The following is a 25209-nucleotide window of genomic DNA, read 5'->3' as shown; positions in this document are numbered from 1 at the left end:
TCTCTGCATTCCCTAGTGGTGCATTTAATGCAAGACATCATTTTTAAGCAACCCATGAACCGAAATTAGGGAGACTGTACAGCTGTCTCGCCATCTACATCAAATGGAAATTTCTTCTCATGGTTTTCAAACCTGTCCAGCTTCCTCAGCTCCAAACTGCCTCTACATTTGAAGATAGTTTTTTTCTTGAGTTGTGCAACTCTAAATTTCCCTCAGTCCACCAGTACATTTAGCAAAACTCAGGAAGAATTTTCAAGGCATGCATACTCATAGTGTAAGAACCTTCTTCAGTCAAATAATGCAGTCGTCTTCTACGTTTTCTGTAATATCAGTATTCTCACTTCTCCTTGCCAAGTAATGCCTTAACAAATTCTGCAAAGCCCAGCATACAGAATTTGTGGGATTGGTCTCTGATTATAAATTGTTCTGGAGTGGAAAACTACCGATTCTGTTCTCCATCCAAAAAGCGTACATTACTGTTAATCCACTGATGTAGTTCAACTATTCTAGCTACTGCTACTGCAATTGAATTCTAGTGTGCTGGTTCAGCTGCTTACATACCATGTTCTGTCTACATACATAGGGTCACAGAATTGTTTTGGTGGGAAAAAAACTTTAGGAACATTAAGTGCAACCATTAACTTGACACCCCCAAGCCTGCCACTAGTAACAGTAAGGACCAACAAAAGTACTGTGTTTGCAAACAAGTACAGATTATGTATGCAGGCATAGTTATGTAGCATGTTGAAACACAAGGTTTCAGCTTTTCTTCTTGGTCTATTTTAGAGAATTTTTAAAGACAGGAGTTCTTTTCTGAAGCCCATTATATGTTAGCTTTGCAATCTGTGACAGTCACTCCTGAGCCACAGCCCATGGTGCAGAGCAGTGGGCTGACAACACGTGGATTTCCAGCCCATTCAGTACTGATACAAATGCCAGTCCTGAGGAGCAGCAGGGCTAACCCAGGCAAAGACTAAGCCAGATCATAAAGAGTAAGGCTAGAGGCAAGTGTTGAGGTATCTACCTCTTCCTGTGCTGATGAAAGCAGTTAGAGTAGCTCTTTCCCCATGAAGAATATTCTCATTTCTCAGTATGACTCAGTCTGAGAAGTCTCAGGATTACAATCTGCTGTTTTCTCCCTCAGATGTTTGTTAAAGAGGGAACACTGATGAAAGTCTCTGGCAAAAACAGGCACCCTCGGCATTTGTTCTTGGTAAGATTTTTTTTGCATTTTTTACTGTCTCTCTTGTATCTTCTCCTGCACTTATGCAGCCCTGAAGCCTGGCACAAACTTTCAGGCTGCAAGTCATTTAACCTTCAGCAGTGCTGTGGTGGCTCTAGCTCTTTTCACATGTCCCATTTGCCCTGCATACAGGAATATGGGCTGTGCAGCCCTCCACTTGTGCCACAGGTACGTACAGCCTCAACTAGGCCATAATGCTGCAAAGGAGTGCGAGTTTTCAAGGCCATCAGTGGAATGGGAGCTCCTGAGTACTTTCAGCAATTAAGAACATGTGAAAGTCCAGCCCCAAGGCCTTAGGAGATGTGATCAGAAGTAATGGAGAACATCCTACTGCTAAAGTTTTTGAAAGCTCTCTTTGGGCTCACTTGGGAGAGATTCGTATCGTTGAAGGACAAGGACTAGGTTTTAGTTCCTGTTGTCCACATCTACGTAAATTCTCTGGCAGTTGTGTGCATTGCCTCAGTATAGTCCCTCTGAACACATTTCTTCAGCTTCCTTTTGATTAGAGCAACAGTTTTCAATGATGCCACACTGAATGTTTGCAACATTCTTCTAAGATGGTTAAAAAAAATGAACCCTTCATCAGTTGGCCAGAATAGCCTTCATAAACATCCACAAAAATTGCATATATTTGCAAATCCAAACAGATGAAAAACCACTGTTTTGAGCTAGGCTATTAATACTCACTCTGTTTTGGTTTTTGTTTTGTTACATTGAGTAGCTAGAAACTAACTGAGACTCCAGGCTCCTGAGCTCTCTTCTCAACTTTTCAGGTAGCTTATTCTGAAACCACAGACATTTTTATGCCCTTACCAGTACAAAGGATAAAATACTTGCCTGTGTGTTACAAGTTTGTTACCTGCTTACCTGTTGATGTTTGAAAAATTCTTTAAAGCTCCTTCCCAGAAAAGAGCCATAAAAGAACCGAGCATCATGGCTGCTATTAGCAAGTACTGCTTGCAGAATTTATTTTAAAATAAATGGCTTAGATGCCTGGAATACATATTTGCTGTGGCCTCTGTAAGTGCTGACAGTTTTCACCATGGGACCATTGTGAGGGAGTGAGGTGGCCTGTTGGAAGTCATACACTTTGCCATTAATTATTCTTATTTCTCCCTCTTATTATTTCCTATTTGTGCATGAGTGAATGCACAAACTTCTTTGCTTCCTCAATCATGTATTGCAGTCATAATCAAAGATCAGATGGGATGGGACATAGTGCTGGCATTGCACTTTTCTGGTGGCTTTACTGGTTTCTGTGAAAATTCAGACTTTCACGTGCTGAAAATGATAGCCTTCACCCACATCTTCAAATGAGATTGCTGAAGTGCTGTTTTACTGATTCAGCATCAATGGACTGTAACGACAGCAATAAATATCAAAATCAGGACTTTGTTGAAGCCAGGTGAAAATGGCCATGCCAGAATCTTCAGGAGATGGTCTTAAGAAACAGTGTGTGCAGTAGTAGTAATTCTGAAGCCTACTGATGACCATGTCAGAACAGCTGATACTTGCTTCCTTACTGATCCCTCTTCTGCAACGCTCACCTTTGCTAGTATTACAAAAACATCTTGGAGTTGTGGCTAAAGCTGACACCAATTTCCAAGAAGTTGTTACCATTTTGTCTTCTAGTGTGTTTGTAACTGCCAACACAATTCACTACTATGGCAAACACTGAAGTATCACAAACCTAGCTATTAGAACTGATATAGGGAATTTAAAAGGAAGATCAAAAATCAAATTGGCAATAAATATTGGGAGGAAAGTAAACTTGGGATAACCTGAGGTAAATTACAAGTAGTCCAAAATGGTTCTATCAGCTTGAAGCTCACAAGAGGCTGAAAGTATTACTGGAACAAAGAATGCACAGAAATTAGTTTCTGGCACTTTCTAGTTTAGGAACTATTTTTAATTCCTGGAGAAAGTACAGCTGCTCAAACCCGGATGTTAACTGTAAAGAAAGAAGTGTCTCTTGGCAGCTGGAGACATTACAGTAGCCAATGCCCTGTTGTTAATAGATGCTCTTGGTATTCAGAAACAGCTTTTTTTTTTTCTCCTCCTTTCAGTCAGAAAGGCAAATTGTGACCATACGTGCTGTCATGCAAAGTATGTTGTGGAACTAGACTAAACCACAGTGGTCACTTTCAACAACCAAGAGACATAAAGCTGGCTTCTTCCAGGCTCTAACACACAAAAGTTGCAGCCATTTCAGCTTTCTGTGTTATGTCTCCTGTTGGGGACGGGCGAGGGTGACTGGATCTTGGAAACGGTTTGAAAGTTATGGGTGAATACCTGCCTTTAGGTTCAGTGATTTTTTTTTTTAAACTCAGTCTCCTCTACCCTGTCAGCTCCACAGGTTGCAGAGCAATGCCATTTATGGTGAAATTGCAGAGTCACTGTGGAATATGGTAATTCCTGCATCAACGCCTGAATGGTTTTGTGTTATCTGCTTGTCACTGCTAGTGCTGTGGATTCTCTATTGTGCCACCACCACTCATGCATTGCTTAACAGACTATTTAGCCTGTGGATGCATTAAGACAACTACTGTGTAGCCATGGCAATGTATTTTTCATGGCATACAGCATCTTTATTGCGTCAGTCGTAAGGCCCTACAAACCATCACTGCCAACACCTTTTTGTAACAGCCACGACCTGCATGAACATATCCTTCCCTCTGCCAGTGCATCTAGCCCAACCCACGTGCTGTCTGGATTCTGACTCCTGGAGACACTGTGTGGAAAAAAAAAACCCAACCCCAATGCACAAGACTCCAAGTCTAGAAATCTCCTGAACACTGTCTCTTAAAAAACAGATTTAAAGCCCTTTGAAGATAAGGACCATATCACATTCCTTGGAAGCCACTGGCAAAACTCAGGTCAGATAAGATTTTGTCCTAATGTATTAATAAAAAAAAAAAAGCCCTTTCACAACTGGCTTTTTCTTTTTGATGCTTCACATGTCAGCTGCCATTCAAAAAGATCATCAGAAGCTAACATGTATAGGGGTACTATGGTTTAGCTTTGGATGAAGTGTACTTAGCTCCACTACCCAAACCAGATTTTAACATTAACAATTAAATGTTTACATTAACAGCATGTTCTGAAGTTCTTAGTAGTGAAATAACTGACTGAACTAAATCAAGCCCAGGACCTGGAGAGAATTTCAGTGGAAAAGTATACACTGAAGGATAACCCTGTGAATCTCACCCCTACATCCCAGGAGATGAGCCCACTAAGCTGAAGGTGTATTTAGAGCATGCTGTAAGAACGGGGTGCATGCCAGAACCCCACTGGGCCTGTGCTTTGGCGGTGTGCTGCCTGCACTCTGAACAGACGACGAGGGGCATTGTCTGTGCACAGCCCACGCAGGCAGGAGTCTGGAGGAGACACGTTCAGGGGTCTTGATGGGCCCGTGTTTCTGCAGGCGTATGTTGTGTGCATCACAGAGTTTCTTGAGCTGGCTGTTTTGCACGGATTGCTGGTATTGTTGAACCTGGTGTTTCCTGGCAGGATGTTTGGTGAGTTTTGCTGTGCGCCTGTTTCCTGAGTCCAGTCTCTGTTTACAAGGATGTTGGGGCCTCTTTGCAGCGCAATATGGGTTACTGACACTGGCAGGCCCCCTAACTGCCCCCCTAACATGGGACTTCAGAACTCAGACAGTCTCTTATCTCACCCTTCCAAGAATTTCTTTACAAAGGCTGCTTGTGTTGCAAGTAGGGTGCGGGAAGCTGCTGTCAAATAGGAGACTGTTTAATGCTCTAGCTGGCAGGGCTGGAGTATAGGAGGTTTTGGAGTCACAGGTTGCAAAATGCAGCCCCAGCACACATTCAGAGCTGCTCCACTGACACTCAGACTTTTAACACAGACTGGAACAGAATAACATAGGGTTCATAATAAACTAACCTTTAAAGCATTCAGAAAAACCAGACACATGGTAGGAGCTTTTATACAAGAAAGTGCATTATGTATGTATGCCAGTAGTTCAGCAAGGCATAGATAAACTTGTTTGGATCAATAAATTTGAACACTGTAGATTAGAAAACTTTCACTGACCTTTAATGTTACTGGGTTCCCATCACAGCAGCGGGGATTATTAAGAGAAGCAGGGAAAAAATAACAGAAAAAAAAAAGTTACAGAGCAGATGTATCCTTCTTTAAGTTATCAACTGTTTTGGGGACTCTTGGTGTGCATCAAGCAGTGCAAAATATGAATACTTGCCCCCATACAAATATGTGAGCAGTTCCGGTATCCAAATAATTCAAAAGTTTTCTGGCAAACTGGACGTGGGTCTGAAGCTCAAGGACTTCTGGGAACTGCCCTGGCGGTTGTGGTAGTTGATCTCTTCTACCACAGATTCCTGAGTGGCTGCAGGATCAGCTTTTATCATGGCCCAGTCCTCACTGCTTTGGGGAACAGCTTGCAGAGTGAGGAAGGAGGATGCATGAGATCACTGGTACTGATGCTAGTTCTGTCCACAGCACTAATATAGCCACCACTCAGGTCTCCAGTGTAGATGTGGTGGACAGTGGTGAGTGCAAACCCTTTCTTTCTTCATGAATGTGTGTGTCTTGCTTCGCAGGCTTTGAAGTATTTGCCAGAATTTCATTGTGACAAGCTGTGGCTGGTGGGACCTCAGTCACAGCCCACCACTATATACTGTGGTGGAGAAAAACAGGAGGGAAAAAACCTACAAGGGTCAAATATAAAGCAAAGTCATCATTAATGTTTAATAAAATCTTGGGATATTAACCAGAGCTGTTGTGATAATGGTATGCACCAGGGTGTCATCCTTAATCAACAGGAATAAAAGAATGAGCTGCTTTTTAAAGAACCATTGCTCCTGCTCTGTAAGAAAGCTGAATTACGACTTTTTAAAAAAACATCTATGAGGCTCCACTATCAATTTTTTTTTCGGATGAGGACATTAGTGACAATTTTACACTAGTAGTTTTAGGTGGTCAGGCAGCACTATCAAGACCCCAAGATTTCTAGTCATGCAGGATACATTATTTTATTTCCAAATAATTCTTTAGTTTCCTCCCTTCTTCTCTGTATCTCTCTTTATAACAGTTTTCCTTCAAAATATAGTGTTATTACCGTCCAATTGGCTATATTTAAATGTCTTTGTCACAGAGAAATACAAGTGAAGCTGCTTTCTGTCTACTTTTTAATATCTTCAGAATTTCTGCATTTAAGGTGCCTTGCCTTTGGCATCACAAGCCTATGCCTGGGTTTTACATTGCCTTGCAAATCTTTCTTCATAGTATCCCAGTACAGTAATCAATGGGCTGACCAAGGTTATACATATAGGTACCGACGTGAGAGGCCTGGGAAAGACAGCAAAACAACACAGAATGGCTGAGGTTAAAAGGGACCCTAGAGATCATCGGATCCAGCCTCCTTGCCATGGGCAGGGACACCTTCCAACTAGACCAGGTTGCTCAAGGCTTCATCCAGCCTGGCCTGGAACCCCTCCAGGGAGGGGCATCCACAACCTCTCTGGGCAATCTAGTCCAGAGTCTCACCACCCTCCTACTGAAGAACTTCTTCCTAAGATCCAGTCTAAACCTGCTCTCCTTCAGTTTAAAACCCACTTCCACTTGTCCTGTCACTGCACACTCTTGTGAAAAGTCCCTCTCCAGCCTTCTTGTAGGTTCCCTTCAGGTATTGGAAAGCAGTTATAAGGTTCTCCTGGAGTCTTCTCTTCTCCAGGCTGAACAATCCAGGTGCCCTCAGTCCATCCTCATAGCAGAGATGGCTCGAGCCATCAACTTTGTGTCCCTCCTCTGGACTTGTTCCAGCAGTCATGCTTATTCAAGTAGAGAATACACACAAGGGTTACTTTGGCAATGTCAAGGCCCAATGATACTGCTATTCCTTGTAGTAGTAAGGGAAGGAAAAGCCATCAAAGACCCACAAGGTCCAGTCCTGCTGTTTCGTTTGCTTGTTGGCACAAAGGTAAAAGGCTGCTATAATGCCTACAATTAAGTTAGGCAAAGAGTAGAGAAGACATAAGGCCATTTAGTATGAAACTGTTTGAAAAAGATGCATTCTGAAAAGAGCTGTGAGAACTATGGAAATGTTTGCGGTGTCACAGTACAGATTTTTTTTATTCCTGACAAAAATTTTCTAATTTTTGCCCTTCCATGGTCTGTGGTGCAGCCCACAGACTCAGCAAAGCTGTGAGATGTCTAGGCTAGTTTTGCTAGCTGTGAAGTAGTTACTGCTCTTAGATTCCCAAACCATTCCTTCCTGAATCATTCTTCCAGACTGTGGCACCTCTTTTTGCCCAGAAAATGGAAATCCATGAAGCCCTCACCGCAGGGACTCAGAACTGCTGCACTCTGGGCAGTTGGTTGGTATTGCCAGGCAGTAACTGCAGAGCCTGCCTCCCCAACTTGGAGATGGCATTGGCCCTTAAAACAAGCAGCAGTTTCACCCAAGCTGAATAAAAAAGAACTGATTATCTACTTGCTTAGTCATTACCAACAACCAAAAATAGGAAGAAATCGAAGTCCTGGTTGCAGCTCCCCAGAGCTTTGTAGAGATGCAGGTCTTCATCTAGGCTGGGTGGCTTGGGCCTGTCTTTAGTAACAGTGTTCGCAGTCCATCGAGTTACTGCTTGTTCTGGGCAGCCCCCAGGGGTAAAGGGCAGGCCTGCAAGCCATCTTGCAAATTATTGATTTTGTCTTTCTTCTCATACAGATGAATGATGTTCTGCTGTACACATATCCCCAGAAGGATGGCAAATACCAGCTGAAAAATACCTTGGCTGTGTCAGGCATGAAGGTAACGCCTCATCTGTAGTATAGGCTGGAATTCAAGTTGTATAGTGGACTGTTAGTGCTTTGCTGGTTTATGTCTCACATGCGGCAAGGGGAAAGAAGGGATGGACTTGTTATCAGGGGATTCCCTTGCCTTTTACAGTAAATAGAAGGGAAAACAATAAAAAGCAAACATGTAAAATATCATCTCTAAGGCTCTGACTTGGTATGACAGCCTTATTCAGTCTGCATAAATAACACCAGCCAAAATCAGATTTACCATCTGATCATGACACTGGAGACAGAAAAGATTTATTAATCTGTTTTGTCCATTCCTCTCTTCATGCCTGCAGCCAGCGCATGGTTGTTTCCTGTAACATATTCACTAGGGTTTAGTCTGCCTAGTTTTAAACTCCTGCCACTCAAAATTTACATAAGCTTTCATTTGTCTGGTTGTCATGTGCCCTTTAACTGTTTTCATGAAAAGCATTAATGGGTTCTAAGAGCTATCAGCTAACTTTATAGGTAAAATGTGTGTTAGGAACTATTACATGCAATGGTGTAAACACGGTCTCTTCATCAGAAAATTTCTAAACTAAAGATAACACAGACTGGATGCAATTGTCCTGTTCTTACATTCTTTCCCCAAGCATCCATTGGCACCAGTAACTGTGCAACCAGAGACACTGGGCTAGAGGGGTCTTTGCTTCTTACCAAGCCCTCCATTACATATCTCCTGACAAGAACCTTCATAACTGTTCTGTAGCTAGTGTGCTGAGTTGTATTTATATAGAAGAGGACTTGAAGTGGCAAGTCAGTGTCTGGAGATCTAGGAAAACATGCAAAATGAGAATTACTAATCGTTCATTCCAGCAGAATGACATGTGTGGGTTGAGGTGTTATGAAAAGGTGGAAGGCTGATCACCCTAGAGCCCCAAAGTCTAAAATTAGGAGTTCCCCAGCTGGGGTAGGAATCACCCAAACACTCTACCATTAAGTCAGAGGAGTTGCAGAGCAGGTCCTCTGACTTAATGGTAGGGTTGTTTCAAATGCTGGGGTACATTTGAAACACTGGCATAATAGATGCTTGTTAATAACAACACAGCAGTACCATGAAACTATGTTTCTCCTAAGTGGCTTTTGCTATTAGTAGGCAACTAGTACACTATCTGGCAGGGAAGTTTTTAGCTGAGCTGTAGCTTTCAAGTATTTATTTTGCCCTTCAAGAGCCTTGCTGCAGACAGGAATTTACTGAAGTCCTCTAATGTATATCATCTGCATGTCAGGAAGAAAGTTATTTCCATTCATTCCAAGAATAGCCAAAACTTTTGCCCAAAATGCTTGTCAGATTAAGTATCTCCTAAGCTCGTCATATTAAAACTGAACTCATATTGATACTTTATCATTACCTTTACAGTTGGATTAAATTCTTTGTTTCCTTTAGCACCACCCCTACCATACTGAAATAGAGAGCATTCCTCAATACATCAGCAATACAGAAGACAGTAGACCCTACCTGCCCACCTTTTGCATTGAAATATCAAACATATGACTGGCACATCACAGACCCATATGCATTGAGACTTGTATGGTGTACTCATTACAGAGAGTTTAACTCATGTCCATATTCATTTTCATGGCATTTGTTTCTAGGTCAGCCGCCCAGTGACAGAAAACGCCCAACATGTCCTGAAGATTGAATATGATGAATATTGCCTGACCCTGTCAGCAAGGTACTGTCCCCGAACAGCCATGGCAGAAGGTGCTGCATTCGAGAACTGTACCCCTAGATTAGTTGAATTCATACCCAAGACTTAACTGGTGCTTCTTTTTTAACTTAATTTCACTCTGTGCTTTTGACAAACAATGGCTGAGTGCTTGATTATACAATTAAGATCTTAATTATAAATGCAAAGCTTATAAACTCTAATTCAACTCACACACAGAGTAAAGATTAGAAGTCAGCTCCTGATAACATCTTAAAGAAGGAAAGAAAGTCTGTTACTAAAAAGCCTGAGTCCTTTCCATTATCTTTCACACTTTTTCCCTGTGACACTAAGGGTATATTATGTCTCCCTTTTATAAGTTCACTCGTTACCTCATATCATGAGAGTTGCAAAATTGCTGGAGAAAACAGTAATTCGGTAATACCAGGCAAAAGATATGAAAGCATCTAATAGTGCTTAAATGGCAAAGCCAACCTTAAACTTTCCGGTCAATCTCAAGGGTCTTTCTAATAAAAGGAATTTCATTAATGAGTTTGTGCAGTCCTAGTTCTGACTGCAACTGGGAGTCAAGATCTCTGTCCTAGGATCACAAGCCAATGTCAGAAAGAGACTGTAGGTCAGTTTCTGATCAGAAGGTAGCAGCGCACACTCTTTTGTCATGCTTCTATCCCAAGATTATCCTGCAAATTTTCAGCAGAAAGGTTGCTGGCTTTATTTCCAGGTGTAGTTTTGTACAAGAGATATAACATGCTAGCAGTGGTAATAAAATTGTCTTCCAAATAACAAGGTCTTCAGTGCTTTTAAGCACTTTCCCGACTTTTTTGACACTAGTCTCCAACTACAGCATGGCTGGAAACACAGCAGGCTTCTCAGAATTACACAGTGCAATAGAAAGACAGGAAGGGCACTTTCTTATTCAGAATCAGAATTTGGAGCTCTCAGCCTTCCCAGAGCACTTGCCATCTGTGGACAGTGCTCAGCTACCTGTCAAGGCCTTTTTCCCTATTTCCTTTTATAAAAAGCAAAAGAGGAAATACCTGAGATTTTCTTAGAGCTGCACACTCATGACAACCCTCAAAGTATACACACAATACTCGTCAATTACCTGTTGCCAGTCATGAAAGCAGGACACATACAGTCCTGTGCTGTAGAAGGGAAATAACTGCTGCACATCCCCCCCATTTAGGGCAACTGGAGTTAGCAACCCTAATGAGAAGCTTGGGATGTTCTGCTTTCATTGTAATATTGTTTCTTTGCCTTTTGTACTCATATCAGGTCTGTGCTTAGTTAGCCTAAACACAGGATGTGAGGCCACTGTGAGCTGTGTTTCTTTGGTAGTAACTAGAACCAAGGCCCGAGACTAAGGTTGCCCTTCTGATAACAGCCAGACACCAACTGACTTCTTATCAGAGCACTGGGATAGAACCCTTTTCCCCTCATTATGCTGGTCATTCTGGGACCAATCTGCCACAAGTCACCCAAGAACACTTTTTTCCTCTTCCTTCCTGTACTGGTTGGCAGAGCTGATGAGACACTGACGGGACAAAAACACCTCCTAACCCCACCGCACACCGTCCTTGGCCTCTTACACTCACCATAAGGAGCACCAAAGATAGAAAAGCACCAGAAAGCTTCAGGCATCCCTAAAAATTGTATCTTTTACTGCTCACACTGAGGTGCTTCAAGTCTGCACTGAAGGCCAGTTGTTAGCAATCACGACCCAAGGCTCAGTGCCTTTACACTTGCACAAGACAAGGTGAACACACTGAGGAAATCCAGCAGGAGTGCCAGGGACTAAAGGTAGCAGAATGACTGAAGATCAGAAGTCAGCGTGGCTTTAGGAGCAGGTGTCACTGTGAAATCTTTGCATCCCCTGCTGAAAATGGCTTGCTCACCTGAAGAGGCATGTTATTGGCTTGCAGTGACCTGGTAACATCTTTATGGAGAAGGCTCATACTGCTCTATTACCTTTATGTGCATTACTAGAATGTTCTTCTTGGACACAGGGGGTAACCATAATGGTACTCCTATAAAATACCAAAGCACTGGGAGAGTATAGTCCCAATTACGTCCCTAAAAGACTAATCCAGAGTGATGGTGAGAGCACTGACAAAAATCCCATCCCAGTCCAGTTCGTGTTCCATGGATGTCGTCTACTGTCCAAGACACTACAGTGACAAATTGACTATTTGCTTAAGGAAGAATATGTGAGCCAACACAGAAAACTGATAGCTCAGCACAAAAAGTGCAGCCCAGACTTCACACAAAGACCATATGTAGCAACAGTGAATCAAGGTCTGAGCTTTTCTGAGCAACAGAGGTTCAGAAAAAATTTCTCTGGGCATTCACGTGACCAATAAAATAGCTAATGAAGAATAGGCCAGTAGCAATTGACATAACTTATCTTACTCATCAGCAGACAGGTGTTATTCCAACATTTAGACAGCAATAGCTGTAATTACTACCTAGACACGTGTAATGGAGTGGAGCAGAAGGGACCAGTTAGATATCAGGCTTTTAATAGCAGATTGTCCCTCTTATCTGTCTTTACAAAACGTCTTTCATTTATCTCACTATATGGGTTATGATTTCCTCGTTTTCTTAAATTATTTCTCTCACCACTGAGGGTGGTGAGACACTGGAACAGGTTGCCCTGGGAGGTGGTGGAAACCCCATCCCTGGAAGTTCCTAAGGCCAGGCTGGATGGAGCTCTGAGCAACCTAATCTAGTGGGAGAGTGGGGAAGGGTTGGAACTAGATCTTTCAGGTCCATTCCAACCCTGCGGATTCTATGATAAGTTACATCTTAATGCTCAAGCGAACAGTATTTCCAAGAAATAATTAGCAAGAGAAAGCCTGAAGCCAGGACTTATTTTAGTGCTTTGCAGGCTGTGAACACGATTTCTCAGAAGATGCAGACATCTTCAGATTTCTTAGAAAGTGTAATTTGACAGAACTTTCGATAGTAATAATGACTGACTAGTATGTGACTCGTGCCAGAGATATCTCCTGTAAAACAGACCCTTGGCTTGCAGAGGTTAGTCTGTGTGCAGAAGATACACTGGCTCAGTTTCTGCTCCGATTTCTGCACTAGGCTAGTTGAATTTTACAAAGGCTGTTTTTCAGGTAAGGCCTTATGCTTATGGTGCAGAGGGAGGCTAAGTCAGAGCTCACTGATAAAATCTGGCATTTCCTCTTTTTTTGTGCTTTTTCTTTTTAAGACCATAAAAGAAAAATTGTTCTCAGATGTCATGTTTGTCAGCCCTCATGAGGATAGTGCAAGGAAATCACAGCTGAACAGCAACTGGCAAAGATGCCACTGCTAATTTTTACAGCAAAGTCTACTGGGTAGCCTTAAGACTGGAGGGTATGACTTGGGGCAGGCAGACCACATGCAGTCACATTCCCTCCTGTGCCTGATACTGGGAACAGCCACAGCTGTGCACGGGGATGGGAAGCACACGGGTTGAAGTCACAGCAGGAAAACCAGCTAATAGAGGCAGGACAGCTCATGGCTGTAACAGAGCGAATGCATCTGGGAAGTAACAGGCACAAAGAACCTTGCTGCTTTTCTGGGATGTCTGGACAGGCAGAGAAGCAGTGTGCTCGCTGTCTTGCCTTGTGCAAAGGGGCCATCTAGGAGCCAACTGGAAGAACTGCTGGCCTCCATGCACAACTGCAACTAGAGGGAATGCAGAACGTCCTTCCCAGATCCTTGTCCTTGCCTCTTGCCAGGAGACTGAATATCATCTGTGATGGAGCTAGAGGACAATTAAAGCATTCACATCTCTGCCATGGGTGAAGGACTTCTGCATTTCCCAGCATGTAGATCATTACAAGCTGGAGCACAGGAAATTCCACCTCAACATGAGGAAGAAATGTGAGGGTTACAGAGCACTGGAACAGGCTCCCCAGGGAGGTTGTGGAGTCTCCTACCTTGGAGACTTTTCAGACCCATCTGGATGTGTTCCTGTGTGACCTGCCCTAGACTAGGTGGTCCTGCTCTGGCAGGGGGTTGGACTCAATCTCTGGAGGTCCCTTCCAACCCCTGACATTCTTTGATTCTGTGATCTAAGCACCCTACTGTAGAGATGAGCAGAACCCCACTTTGAGCAACCCATGGCAACACTGCATGCACTAGAGTGCCTAAAAAGGTAGGGCAGACAGGAAAAAAAAGATATTTCATATTGTCCTATGTGATCCAGGGTTGAGCAGCTTACAGCAAAGTCAGACACTACTTTGAAAAGATTTCTGGGCAATTAGTTCCTTCTCAGTCACAGTCCTAACACTGGATCTACACTAGTACCCTCTGAATATGTCCAACAGTCATTTTCGCTCCTGGTCAGAAAATTACTGGCTCAATGCAGCAGGGGGGAAAAGCAAACATTTATCAAGTGAAGCATTTATCTTCTGATCCAGAAGCAGTTTGTTTCCATCCTTGCTGTGCATGGCACCAACTGCTCTGCTGTATTTCATTCCACAGCTCTTGCTTGGAAAGGGATGACTGGTACAGCTGCATCAGCAGACACATCCCAGATGACTACAAAGCTCACAACACTTCCACTTTCCACAGCAGCGTGGAGGTAAAAGGAGACCAAGTCTCTCAGTACTTGAAAGGGGAAAGGGGAGGGAGAAGAAGAGAGAGATAAAAGGAGAGGAAGTATAAAATGCAGAGTTCCTAGTGGCAAGAACTGCTTACTATTTTCATTTAAACCAGTATGCTAAGCTTACACAAGGAAGCTCATCACACCTCATGGGCCATCTCTAAAATGTTAATCCCACTCTACACTCTGTGATTTTGCTTAGAAAGGATTTCTGGAGGAAGACTATTTTGTCCTAAAGGATAGCTAGTTTGGATGAACTAAAAATAGCTATAAACTTCATAGATTTTAAGAAACCAAAACTACCCATTAGTTAAACAAATATACACACAGTGAAGCCACTGTCAGTGCAAACCCTATCAACAATATTCTAATTGCACCAGCATAATTGATCTATATTGTTATCTCATTAAATTCAGTTGTACTCCTCCCACTTAAAAAGGCAAAGAATGCATCTGACAAAAAGTAAAAATGCTGGTTTAGCTTATGTAGAACCCCAGTTTTACTAAGATTAACTGGGGGGAAAAAAATAGAGTGCTGGTGAGGCTACACCTGGAGTCCTGTGTCCAGCCTGGGGTCCCCAGCACAAGAGAGACATGAACATACTGGAGAGCCCAGCAAAGGGCCATGAATATGATGAAGGGACAAGGTCTCTACCATGAGGAAAGGCTGAGAGAGGTGGGACTGTTCACCCTGGAGAAGGGAAGGCTCGGGGGATCTCATCAATGTGTATAAACACCTGAAGGGAGGGTGGAAAGAAGATGGAGCCAGCCCCTCCACAGTGGTGCCCAGCAACTAGAGGCAGTGGGCACAAACTGAAACACAGGAGGTTCCCTCCAACATCCAGGAACACTTTTTCACTCTGAGGGTGATGGAGCACTGGCGCAGGTTGACCCAGAGAGGTTGTGGAGTCTCCATCCATGGAGATACTCAAAAGTCACCTGGACAGGGTCCTGGGTGGCCCTCCCTGAGCAGGAGGGTTGGGCCTCATGACCTCCAGAGTCCCTTCCAACCTCAACCAGTCTGTTATTCTGTGATTTAATTTTTGAAGACTTCAGAAAGTAAAAAATAAATTTGAAAAAAAAAAACACAACAGGATTTTCCTTCTGTCCTGAAGCTAATCTACTTTCAAATATTTAACAAGGAAAAAAGATATAGTAGTATAGAAACCTAAACCAAATCCTTTTTCAACACATGAAAAAAAAATTCTTTTGTAGTTCTGTTTCTGATGTAAACCTGAATGTGTGCAAGGACAAATTTGGAGAAAATTTACTTTTCAATGTTTAAATCCTATTTGCCTGTAGAAGTCTAATTTCCTATTGGGAAACCCTCCTAACAACTAGTCCTTCAAAAGCACAAGACCTTGTACTACAGCTTGTGCCAAACATTAATCTCTTGTGAACTGACAGTGGAGTACCTATAATAATGTAGTGCTGAACTTGAACTAACACAGCCTCCCAGCATGACTGGGTTCTGTTCCACACTGACCATGACTTCCTCAGCTTGGAGCAAAAGCACCTGTACAACACTGCAATGCGGTGCGTTCCAAGAAATAAGAACAGTGAATAAATTTGCTAAAGCTGCTTACATATATCTAGATCAGCCACAGCAGCATGGAGCAGATTTGGTATGTGTGAAAGTAAAGTCATCCTTGGTTTTACTGTTTCCTGTGCTCTCTCTTCCCCGATTGCAGAAGTGTCCCAAGGTGTAATGACATAAGGAGCTCTGTCCCTTTCCAATGGAAAGCTATAGAGCTTTTTATTAATATTATTTCAAAAGCTGTTAATAAAAAGATGTCTTTAAGCCATGTTCTTACCTACAATTCACATATGTAATGACTCAGATCTTTGTCTGATGTGGAAGTGTGTCAATGCCTGACTAATAATAGATCTACATAGATTTTTACCTGTTATGACTCTGGCTTTAACAGCACCACTACTGACAGACCACAGTCTTTCAGTGCTGAAGTGGGTGTATCTCACTTACAATATCTGTTAGGAATTATAGAATCTGGTGATCTTAGCAGGTGAAGGTAGACTGAAATGAGAGAATTGTATGTGATGGAGGGGGACTGACCGCGTGGATGCTTCTTCATTTCACCTTGTTTGATTTTAAGCTAAGGGAAAGGCTTGGAATACCCTTGGGTGAGAGACCTCCTACGTTGGTACCTGTGTCCCATGTCATGATGTGCATGAACTGTGGCTGTGACTTTACCCTCACTTTGAGGCGACATCATTGCCATGCCTGTGGGAAGGTAAGAGCTGCACAAGCTTCTCAGGGAGACTTTATTCACAGCTGTAAGGCACCGGCAGCCACTCCTGTAAGTTCTGCAAACCTGTAGCAACATCAAGACCAGAATGACTTCTCACAGAACCTGTTTAGTGCTTTGCTAAATTAGATAATTAAGTTTACAATGACTCTAGCAGGATAAACAGTAACCTTCCCTTGAGAGCCAAATTCCTGAAGGCTAGGAGTTGAAGGTTTACAGGGAAATTGTTGCTGAGTCCACCCATTATCTCTGATATACAGCTCACTCGTTAGACAAGGAAGCAATACACTAAAAATATAAGCTCTGTTCTGGACCCCCGCAGCAGAGCATCTAGTCCATGTCCTGTCCCTAACAACAGCTGGTATATTTATCTTCTAAGAAAAGTGAAGAAACTCAGCAGCAGAGCATCGTTTGGTCAGTGACCAAATAGAAAGTGTCCTCTAGTGTTCCACTGAAGAGCTGCTGCCTTTTCCCCTAAGGCCAAGTGGATATATAAGCTTTCTTGGTTTTGTGCCTTTATTACTGACTCTATAAATGTTTAACCACATAAACCATGGCTGTCTTTCAGCCTTAGAGATTTTTTTTTTTTTTTTAATCAAACTGCTAGTAATTTTTGCTAATATGAAAAAGCGTTTACTTTATCTTTTTTCTAATTCCACAGAGAAAATCAGCCTGTACCTACACAGGGATAGCAGAAACATGCAAGCTTTTTTAAGAAAATAACGTTACCAACAAAGCTATGAAAACAGAATACTAATGTGGTCTTTCTGTGATTCACTAGTAGGGAAGGAATAAGTTCCTCCGGAGACGGGCACAGAAGTGGTGCATAATCAAATACAGTGATCAATTCTGACTGGCTTGCAACAGTAAATCTACAGCCATCACATTTCAGTCAGCAGACTTACCTCAACTGCCACAGTTTTAGGAGAGAGTCATATCTGGTCTACTGTCTGCTTTCCTCTCCCAGCCAGCTGAGAGGATTTGTTTTGTATGTGCAAATGTATAAATTTAAATTTTATTTACATGCCTCTCTCCTTGCTGCAAAAGATTGTATGTCGAAATTGTTCAAGAAACAAGTACCCTATGAAGTACCTCAAAGATCAAGCAGCTAAAGTCTGTGATAGCTGCTATGTGGAACTTAAGAAAAGAGGTAAGATTCCTTCATCCTTGAGAAAACTAACAGACCCGTGTCCTGCCTGTGCAATGGGGAGGCTTTAGCAGCTGCCTGCCATGTTGTGTTCTGTCAAAGAGAATTTCTTACTTCAAGTATGGGGCATAGGTATTGAGGTACCAGGAGCACCAGGCTGCATGGCAGCTAAAACTCTTTCAGCAAGCTAGGTTCTCCGAGGGCTCCCCTGGCCTTTTGATAAACCAGAATAAAGATTAAAACTGAGTCATGAGGAGCAGCTGAGGACACAGGGCTTGTCTAGTTTGTAGAGTAGGCCAAGGGGTGACCTCATTACTCTCTGCAGCTTCCTGAGAAGGGGACATGGAGAGGGAGAAGCTGATCACTTCTCCTTGGTATTCTGTGACAGGACACTGTGAATGCCTCAAAGCAGGGCCAAGGGAGGTTCTGACTCGACATTAGGAAGCATTTCATTACTGAGAGGGTGGTCAAACCCTGGAACAGGCTCTCCAGAGAAGGTAGTCAATGCCCCAACCCTGGCAGTGTTTAAGAGGCATTTGGACAATCCCCTTAACAACATGCTTCAACTTTTGGGCAGCCCTAATCGGTCAGGCAGTTGGACTAGATGATTGTTGCAGGTTCCTTCTAACTGAACTATTCTGTTCTGTAATGTAATTATAGGTGACAGCTCTTCCCCATAATTTCTAAAGATTTATCCATTAAAGTAAAACAATGGCTTTACAGTTCCTCACTGTCCTTGTCCATGTTGTAGCTTTTCAAAAAGAAAAGGTAAAATGCAGAGCCATTAAGGGCTTTTCTACTGGAGGAGTTAATCTGATTACAGATAATGCATGAATTCAAAGAAGAGATACTGTCTAACTAGAATGCTGTATTACTATATAAGTCTCTTTTCTGATTTAACTACACACTGAAATAAAAGATGAAAGGAGGGGGCAGGTTACATATATATGAAAGGAGGATGAACAGGAAATAGTATTCTTACACAGGCATTCATACAGACAGTCTGTAAAGGCAGACACATTGTACTGTCATGGAAAAAAGTGGGGACACATGAAGTTTAGTTTTTCCATCCTGATTACAGAAATTCACACTAGCCAAGCAAACACATGAATAGATGCTGTCACAACAGCCAAAAAAAAAAAAAAAAAAAACAACACATCTCCAAGCCACTGTGTATCTAAGAAGTGGTAACTCAGATTTGTGCTAAAACAGTGTTGTGCTTTACTGAGAGCTTCCAGATAATGCATGTTGCCAGAAGTGAGATCATGAAGATATGAACTCAGACAGGTGGGGTTAATGGAGATTGACAGGGACAGAATAACTCTGCCATGCAGAACTCAAAGAGAATGGTTCCTACAGAAGGAATGTTCCCTTAGGGAATCTACTCCACAAAGGTGTTACAGAACACAGAGGTGATATATGGAAAAGCCATTTGCTTAATGCTGATTTTAATAGAAAACAAGCCGTGTTTTGTGCTTTGTCAGCTTTTTTTCAGACTTATTTCAAGTAGTTGTAGGTTATTACATTAACCTAAGGTGCTATGAAATCCACCCATCTCAGACTTAAAGAAGTCATTTGCAAGAAAAGCTAAAATTAAAAATGTCTCTGGAGGCACTGCACCTTCCTTAGTTATTTGCACTAGTGTGTTGTATGTCTCTTACCCCTGATCTGATGTATATCAATTCATCTATTTCCCCCTTCCTTTTCTGAATTTTCTTAATCTTGCAGAGCGGCCACTAAGTGTGAGCTTCCCTCCAACTTCACCCAGGTGTCCAAGCAGTGCCTTCTCCTCTGTCTTTCACAATATTCATTATTCATCTTTTAAGAAACACAAGAAGATCCCTTCTGCTCTTACAGAGGTAAGACCAAGCTGCCTGGAGAAAGCAAGGAACTGTAGAAAACTGTGCTCATTCTTCAACAGCTGTAATTTATTCTGTGTGCAGTGCTCTGGTCTACTTTCATCATGCAATTATATTTTTTCTGATTTTCACAGTAGTGTTTCAAATACAAAATACTCTGAGCTCTGAAGATAGTACAGGATCTTCTAGAGCCCATTAAGAAACCCAGTTACAGCACTGTAATTTGCTCATCAGCCTGTGAAGTCTTTAGAAAACTAAGACAACTTCAAGGTACAAGATAGTACAACAAGGCAGATCACAGACAAGAAGTATCAACAGAGCATGACAGTTAGTTGCTTTCTTTGACAAGACCTTACTTTTGAAATCTTATTTTGATTTAAAGAGAACTAAAATACCACTTACTTACAAAACAGACTCTCATCCTTGACAATCAATTCAGGAGCATACATGTTTAATCAGGCACTTTCCCTCCAGCTCAAGCCAAACTATTACAAATCAAATGTGTAAAATCTTGATCCCACCAATGTAAACAAATATAATTCCCATCAATTTCAAGGGGCCCAGGATTTCTCCAGATATATTAGTTTTCTTTCCAGGGAGAAGGTACCAATCAGGTTGATGTAAGTTGCCACTGAACTCGGGCACAGTAAGGTACTCCCATTTCACTGAAATCAGCAGGTATTTATCATTGCATTAAAGATAACAGGGTGCAAACAGCTTGCTGAACTCATTGTACAGTTGAGACACTGGAATTTCTAGGCATTTGTGGTGAGGTGAAACTGAGCCAAAAGATACAATCATGTCATATAAACACACAAACTGAATACTGAAAGAACCTGCAAGCAAAATTTCAGCCCCATTAGGAAAAAAGCATTGTCCTTCTCTCCACGAGGAGGCAGCTCATATATTAATATGAACTGCTTTAAAATAACATTGCTCCAGGACTTTTTCTAATTTGCTTTACCAAAGTCCTGCAACATTTCTGTTCTGCTGCAGAACATTGCTATATTACTGCTCATCTTTTCTGTCAGTGTTACAAAAGCTGGTTTTGAACCTCTGCCCTTTGTTTCTAAAGCAAATACTATTGCAGTGTACTACTGTAACTAATGATGTACACTGCACTGTGTCTGCAGTACTCAAAATCTTTGTCTTTATAAGCATTAAGTGCTTAGATCTCAAAGTACTTCTGAGAGGGGTAACTCTTCTCAGAAATATTGTTTCACAAATGAAACCAAGTCATAGTCAAGTGATTAACATAAACTGATAGAAAACCATTGCAAAAGGTCTAAATATACCCACATATTAAAAATGTTCAGCCACAAGACTGTAATTCTCCTTCTGAAACATCTACTTTTAATATACCAGAGAAGCCAGATTTGGGAAAAGAGACAAGTACAGCTGCTTGGAAAACAGCTGTGAGCTCACTGCCCTCAGTAATAACTCAACTACATATTTTCCATCAGAGTTACTGAGAACTCTGTTTAACCAGAAATCTTTCAAGCAGCTATAAAGAACCTTGGTACAATGTTTACATCTTCTCCATCTCCATATTTTTACTGGTCTACTTTTGGTTTCACGGAGATAGACCAGGTTGTCTGGTGTGGCGCAAGCATGCATAACCAGGAGAGGAAAAGCCTGTGCTCTTATAAATGATTTCTCCTACCCTGCTCCAGGTGACAGCCTCAGGAGAGGGAGCTACCATCAGTGGTTACCTCAGCAGATGTAAGAGGGGCAAAAGACACTGGAAGAAACGTTGGTTTGTTATCAAAGGCAAGGTCCTCTACACCTACGTGGCAAATGAGGTACTGTATGATCTGGCTTTCGATAGCTCCCTAAACAAGTTCCCTCCTCTAGTCCCTACAGGCAGCACAAGTACATGTGAAAGGTGTAAGTGACAGTTCTCAGAGCTACCTGCCTTCTGAGACCCGCTTCTAACAGAGTGAGTCCCCAGAGAGCTGGCCTTCACAGAGGGGCCCAGCCACAGCTCTAGATGGACTTTGGCAGCCCTCTTCACAAACTGCCCTCCCATTATTTGACTTTGCTACTCATGCTAGTATAAGCTATCAACCACTGTGAACCTTAGTGGACATACACCTAAAGGTTTCAAGATACTTGGGTGCTCTCTGGTAACCAGTAGCCAGTTTTGCAAGTATAAACAGAACGCACTTGTCCTACTGGGACCAACACAAAGACAGAAGGCTGTCCCCAGGTGAGAATAATGACTCGTCTCTCGGCCTGTAAGCTCTTCCATACAGCCGAGGAGGTTGGATATCAGCTAGACCTTTATGTATTCTGTCACTTGCCAGTCCCTTTTCTTAGTTCAATTTCTTCTCCTTTGTGAATAGCTGCAATATATATAAACTTGAAGTGTGATATAGTTTGATTATAACTGACAGCTTTCATAAGCAGAAGGATAAAAAATTTATTTTGCTGAACAAAGGACACAGAATGCAAAGACTGTTGTAGTAGCAACATTTGGTAGGTACTTAGGCCTTTAGAACACTTTGCAAACATCAATTATTTAAACTTACATCACCACCGTGGCTGCGTGAAGCAACATTTTCTCCTTTAAGCAGACAAGGAGATTTGAGGCACAAAGAGTTCACAATTTGGCAAGTAGTTCAGACCATTAGCATCAAATTCTGTATCCAATACATTTACCTTACCTCTGCTAACCCTCAAAAGTGATAATTTCTACTTCAACCAGTTGGGAAGAAGCAATAGATGGCTAATAACACTTTGCATTCTCAGTTTGCAGTTTAGCTTCTAAAAGTAGAGGGAAAGGCAACATACACATATAGAAAACATTACCTAAATACAATGACCAAAACTGCAGCTATCAATAACAGCTAAACTGAAATTCAATTAAGGCTTACTGGTTTTTTTCAACTTCTAAAAGCAGTATCTGGCAAGCAAAATTCATGGATGTTTCTTGGACATATATTAGTTAATTGTATTACCAGCTCAGAAATTTCAAAGCACCATTTTGGAAAGCAAGTGTACTGTTTGAGATACTGCAGATTTCTAAAAAAGTTGCTAGTGCTATGAAAAAATTTACAAGGTACCAAAAAGACTACTTCTTGCACTCAGCAAATAAAAATGGATAACTGGGAGTGGGCTTTCAGACCTGTTGCTGTACTATCCCATACTCCCAGTAGCCTCTAGTTTGCCTGCTGGACCATTATGTCAAAGACAGCAATTAAAGGAACGGCTAACATGGCCTTCATGGCCACATGGATGACCATGAAGCACTGGACTTCCAGAGGTGGTGCTCAAGTCCAGGACTAAGACTAGATAAACACATGCAGTATGCAGGCACTGCTCCTGTTTAGGTAGGACTCACCAGTCCAGCAGAAGATTCATACTGCTGGTTCTGCAGCCCTGTCAGAGAGGTGTTGTATCATTATTCAGTTTTCAGAAAGAGCTCTCAAACTGTTACAAGCCTTCACTCTGAATTTTGGTTCACTTCTCATTTGCTTTCAGGACAAAGTTGCCACAGAAAGTTTGCCTTTGTTGGGTTTCACCATTGCCCCAGAAAAGGAGGAAGGAAGTACTGATACAGTTTTCCATCTCTACCACAAGCAGACTCTCTTTTATAGCTTCCGAGCAGAGGATAACTCAGCACAGAGGTATGGGACTAGACTGCCACACTAGCCAGGGTGCAGGTCCAAAAGCTTATGCAGAGCTTTTATCTCTTCTTTAGTTCAGAATGCCTTCATAAGAGCTTTCAGAGTGCAGATTAAGCCAAATTACTCATGACTGGACTGGGTGACACTAAAAAAATCAACCCAGTGCTTTTCAGTTCCTTCAGGAAGGAGAATTTGCTCCTTTGTATAGATAAAGACAACGCTGTCTCAAGTCATGCTGAGAATTCTGTCAAACGTGATTACTGTACAGAAACTTCACTGATTGATGTGTTCTGTTTATCCATCTCCTACTTTCCTTATCACCAAGTAGTTGTTTCAATTTCCCATTCTAATGCTACTGCTTCCACATAATAGTCATTAAATTAGTAATAAAAATGCCAGCACCTCAAGACACACAGGGAAGGAAATGAGTGCTTATAGGAAGTTTTGTTGCTTTTAAACATAGTTTCATCTTTCCTGTTCTAAGACAGCATTTGTACTATCTTTGAGATTTTACATTAAATTACTGGTCAAGGTTGTACTAGAATGCAAGAGTCTAGTACCCAGTTCACTACTTTAATCACAAACCTATAGTTCCTCATTAGAGCTGGAATGGGAAATACAGTCCTCTTCAGGTTTTATGTTCTTAAAATACTTATTTTTCTTAAACTGCACGTGTTTAATTTTATGTGTACCACTTTTTCTTTCCTGCCCTTTTTAGGTGGATTGAAGCCATGGAAGAAGCATCCATATTATAGCAACTATAACTCAATGGACTTGGAATAAACTCTCAGATTTCTGTACATTTCCAGCAACCCTCTTCTGTCTTACAAAACTGAACAGTGTATTTCAGGCAAGCTGGCTGCATACAGTGGATATGAACTGTTTCCAACTTGCTCTTTTTGCTTCTTTCTTCTTATATCCACCTTTTTGCAAACGGAAACTTTAAAATACAGAATATTTATAATGATCTTCATGTCTGTGCAAGTTCAACCTGTACTATAAGCTTCTCCTCTGATTCCACAGTAAACTAAGTCTAACATCAAGACAAGAAAGTACATGGAAATACTGACTACAGTAAGTAACAGGCTCAGTTTTACTTACTCGAGGGCACTATCATACTTCATTGGGTTGATTTTTATGTCTACCACAAAATAAGAAACAATGTAGTAAATAAGAAACGTTCATTTAAAGCACTTTATTATTTTTATTGAACTACAGCTTCATTTTTTCATGTTTCTGAGAAGTTCTGCGGCCTGATTTTTTACTCGTCCATTAACAGACATGAAATTATGACCTGCATATGCTAAATTTCTTCCACAGAAAATGAACAGATAACACATTCAATTTACCTAGTCTACCAACACTTTGTTGGCTATGATCCAGTGTAGTTACTTACTATCAGTTTAGTTTTACACAGGTCACTGTATAATTTATGTTAGAGCGCTTAGTTATGTACTACTGCAGTCCTGCAAAAGGCACTCCAGCAGCTCGGCAAAGCCAGACGTTTAATTATATCATGTCTCCCTACACAGCGCATCAGACTCAAACCCAAAGGTTATTTTTAATTTATTGTAAACCTACAGACAGTTTTTATTGAACACTGGTGTACCTACTAGTGTTAAGATTTTTATCACCTATTTAAATAGTCTATTTTCAAAGCTCCTATTGTTTCTGCTGTTCTTGTCATGAAAAATGTCATCAAAAGTTTAATCCGTACAACCAGCACACCGCCTGAGATCCGCTGGTGGGCTGCAATGCAGTTCTGGAGCGCTCCGGAACTCCTGTGGCTACAGGTCTCTTACAGCAGACCGCTGTTGTGCACTACAGCTCCAGGCCTGGATTCTCAGCAGACGAGCGGCCGCACGGCTTCAAAGATGCTGTGCTGCTTCACACCAGCTGAGGATACAGATCTCTGGAGTTTGGGGGGTTGTCTCGTTGTTTTGGGGCTTTGGTTTTGCAGGGGTTTTGGG

At 41.8% G+C, this 25209-nt stretch overlaps 1 protein-coding gene across 1 annotated transcript in view; it reads left to right on the top strand.

The window, feature by feature from the left end:
* LOC103780464 (FYVE, RhoGEF and PH domain-containing protein 5-like) overlaps positions 1-23994 on the top strand; it is a gene marked incomplete at its 5' end in the record, with an annotated part of 41659 nt that extends 17665 nt beyond the window's left edge. Inside the window, 10 exon segments of the mRNA XM_008948149.1 lie at positions 1145-1213; positions 7950-8033; positions 9662-9741; positions 14218-14317; positions 16452-16589; positions 17652-17793; positions 19480-19610; positions 21284-21412; positions 23094-23239; positions 23958-23994. Coding sequence (XP_008946397.1) covers positions 1145-1213; positions 7950-8033; positions 9662-9741; positions 14218-14317; positions 16452-16589; positions 17652-17793; positions 19480-19610; positions 21284-21412; positions 23094-23239; positions 23958-23994 — 1056 coding nt within the window.
* Between the last annotated feature and the right edge of the window lie 1215 nt (positions 23995-25209).

The sequence above is a fragment of the Merops nubicus genome, unplaced genomic scaffold (assembly GCF_000691845.1).
Source record: "Merops nubicus isolate BGI_N331 unplaced genomic scaffold, ASM69184v1 scaffold8069, whole genome shotgun sequence".
Classification (NCBI taxonomy): Eukaryota; Metazoa; Chordata; class Aves; order Coraciiformes; family Meropidae; genus Merops; species Merops nubicus.
This window is presented reverse-complemented; position numbering and strand designations above follow the sequence as displayed.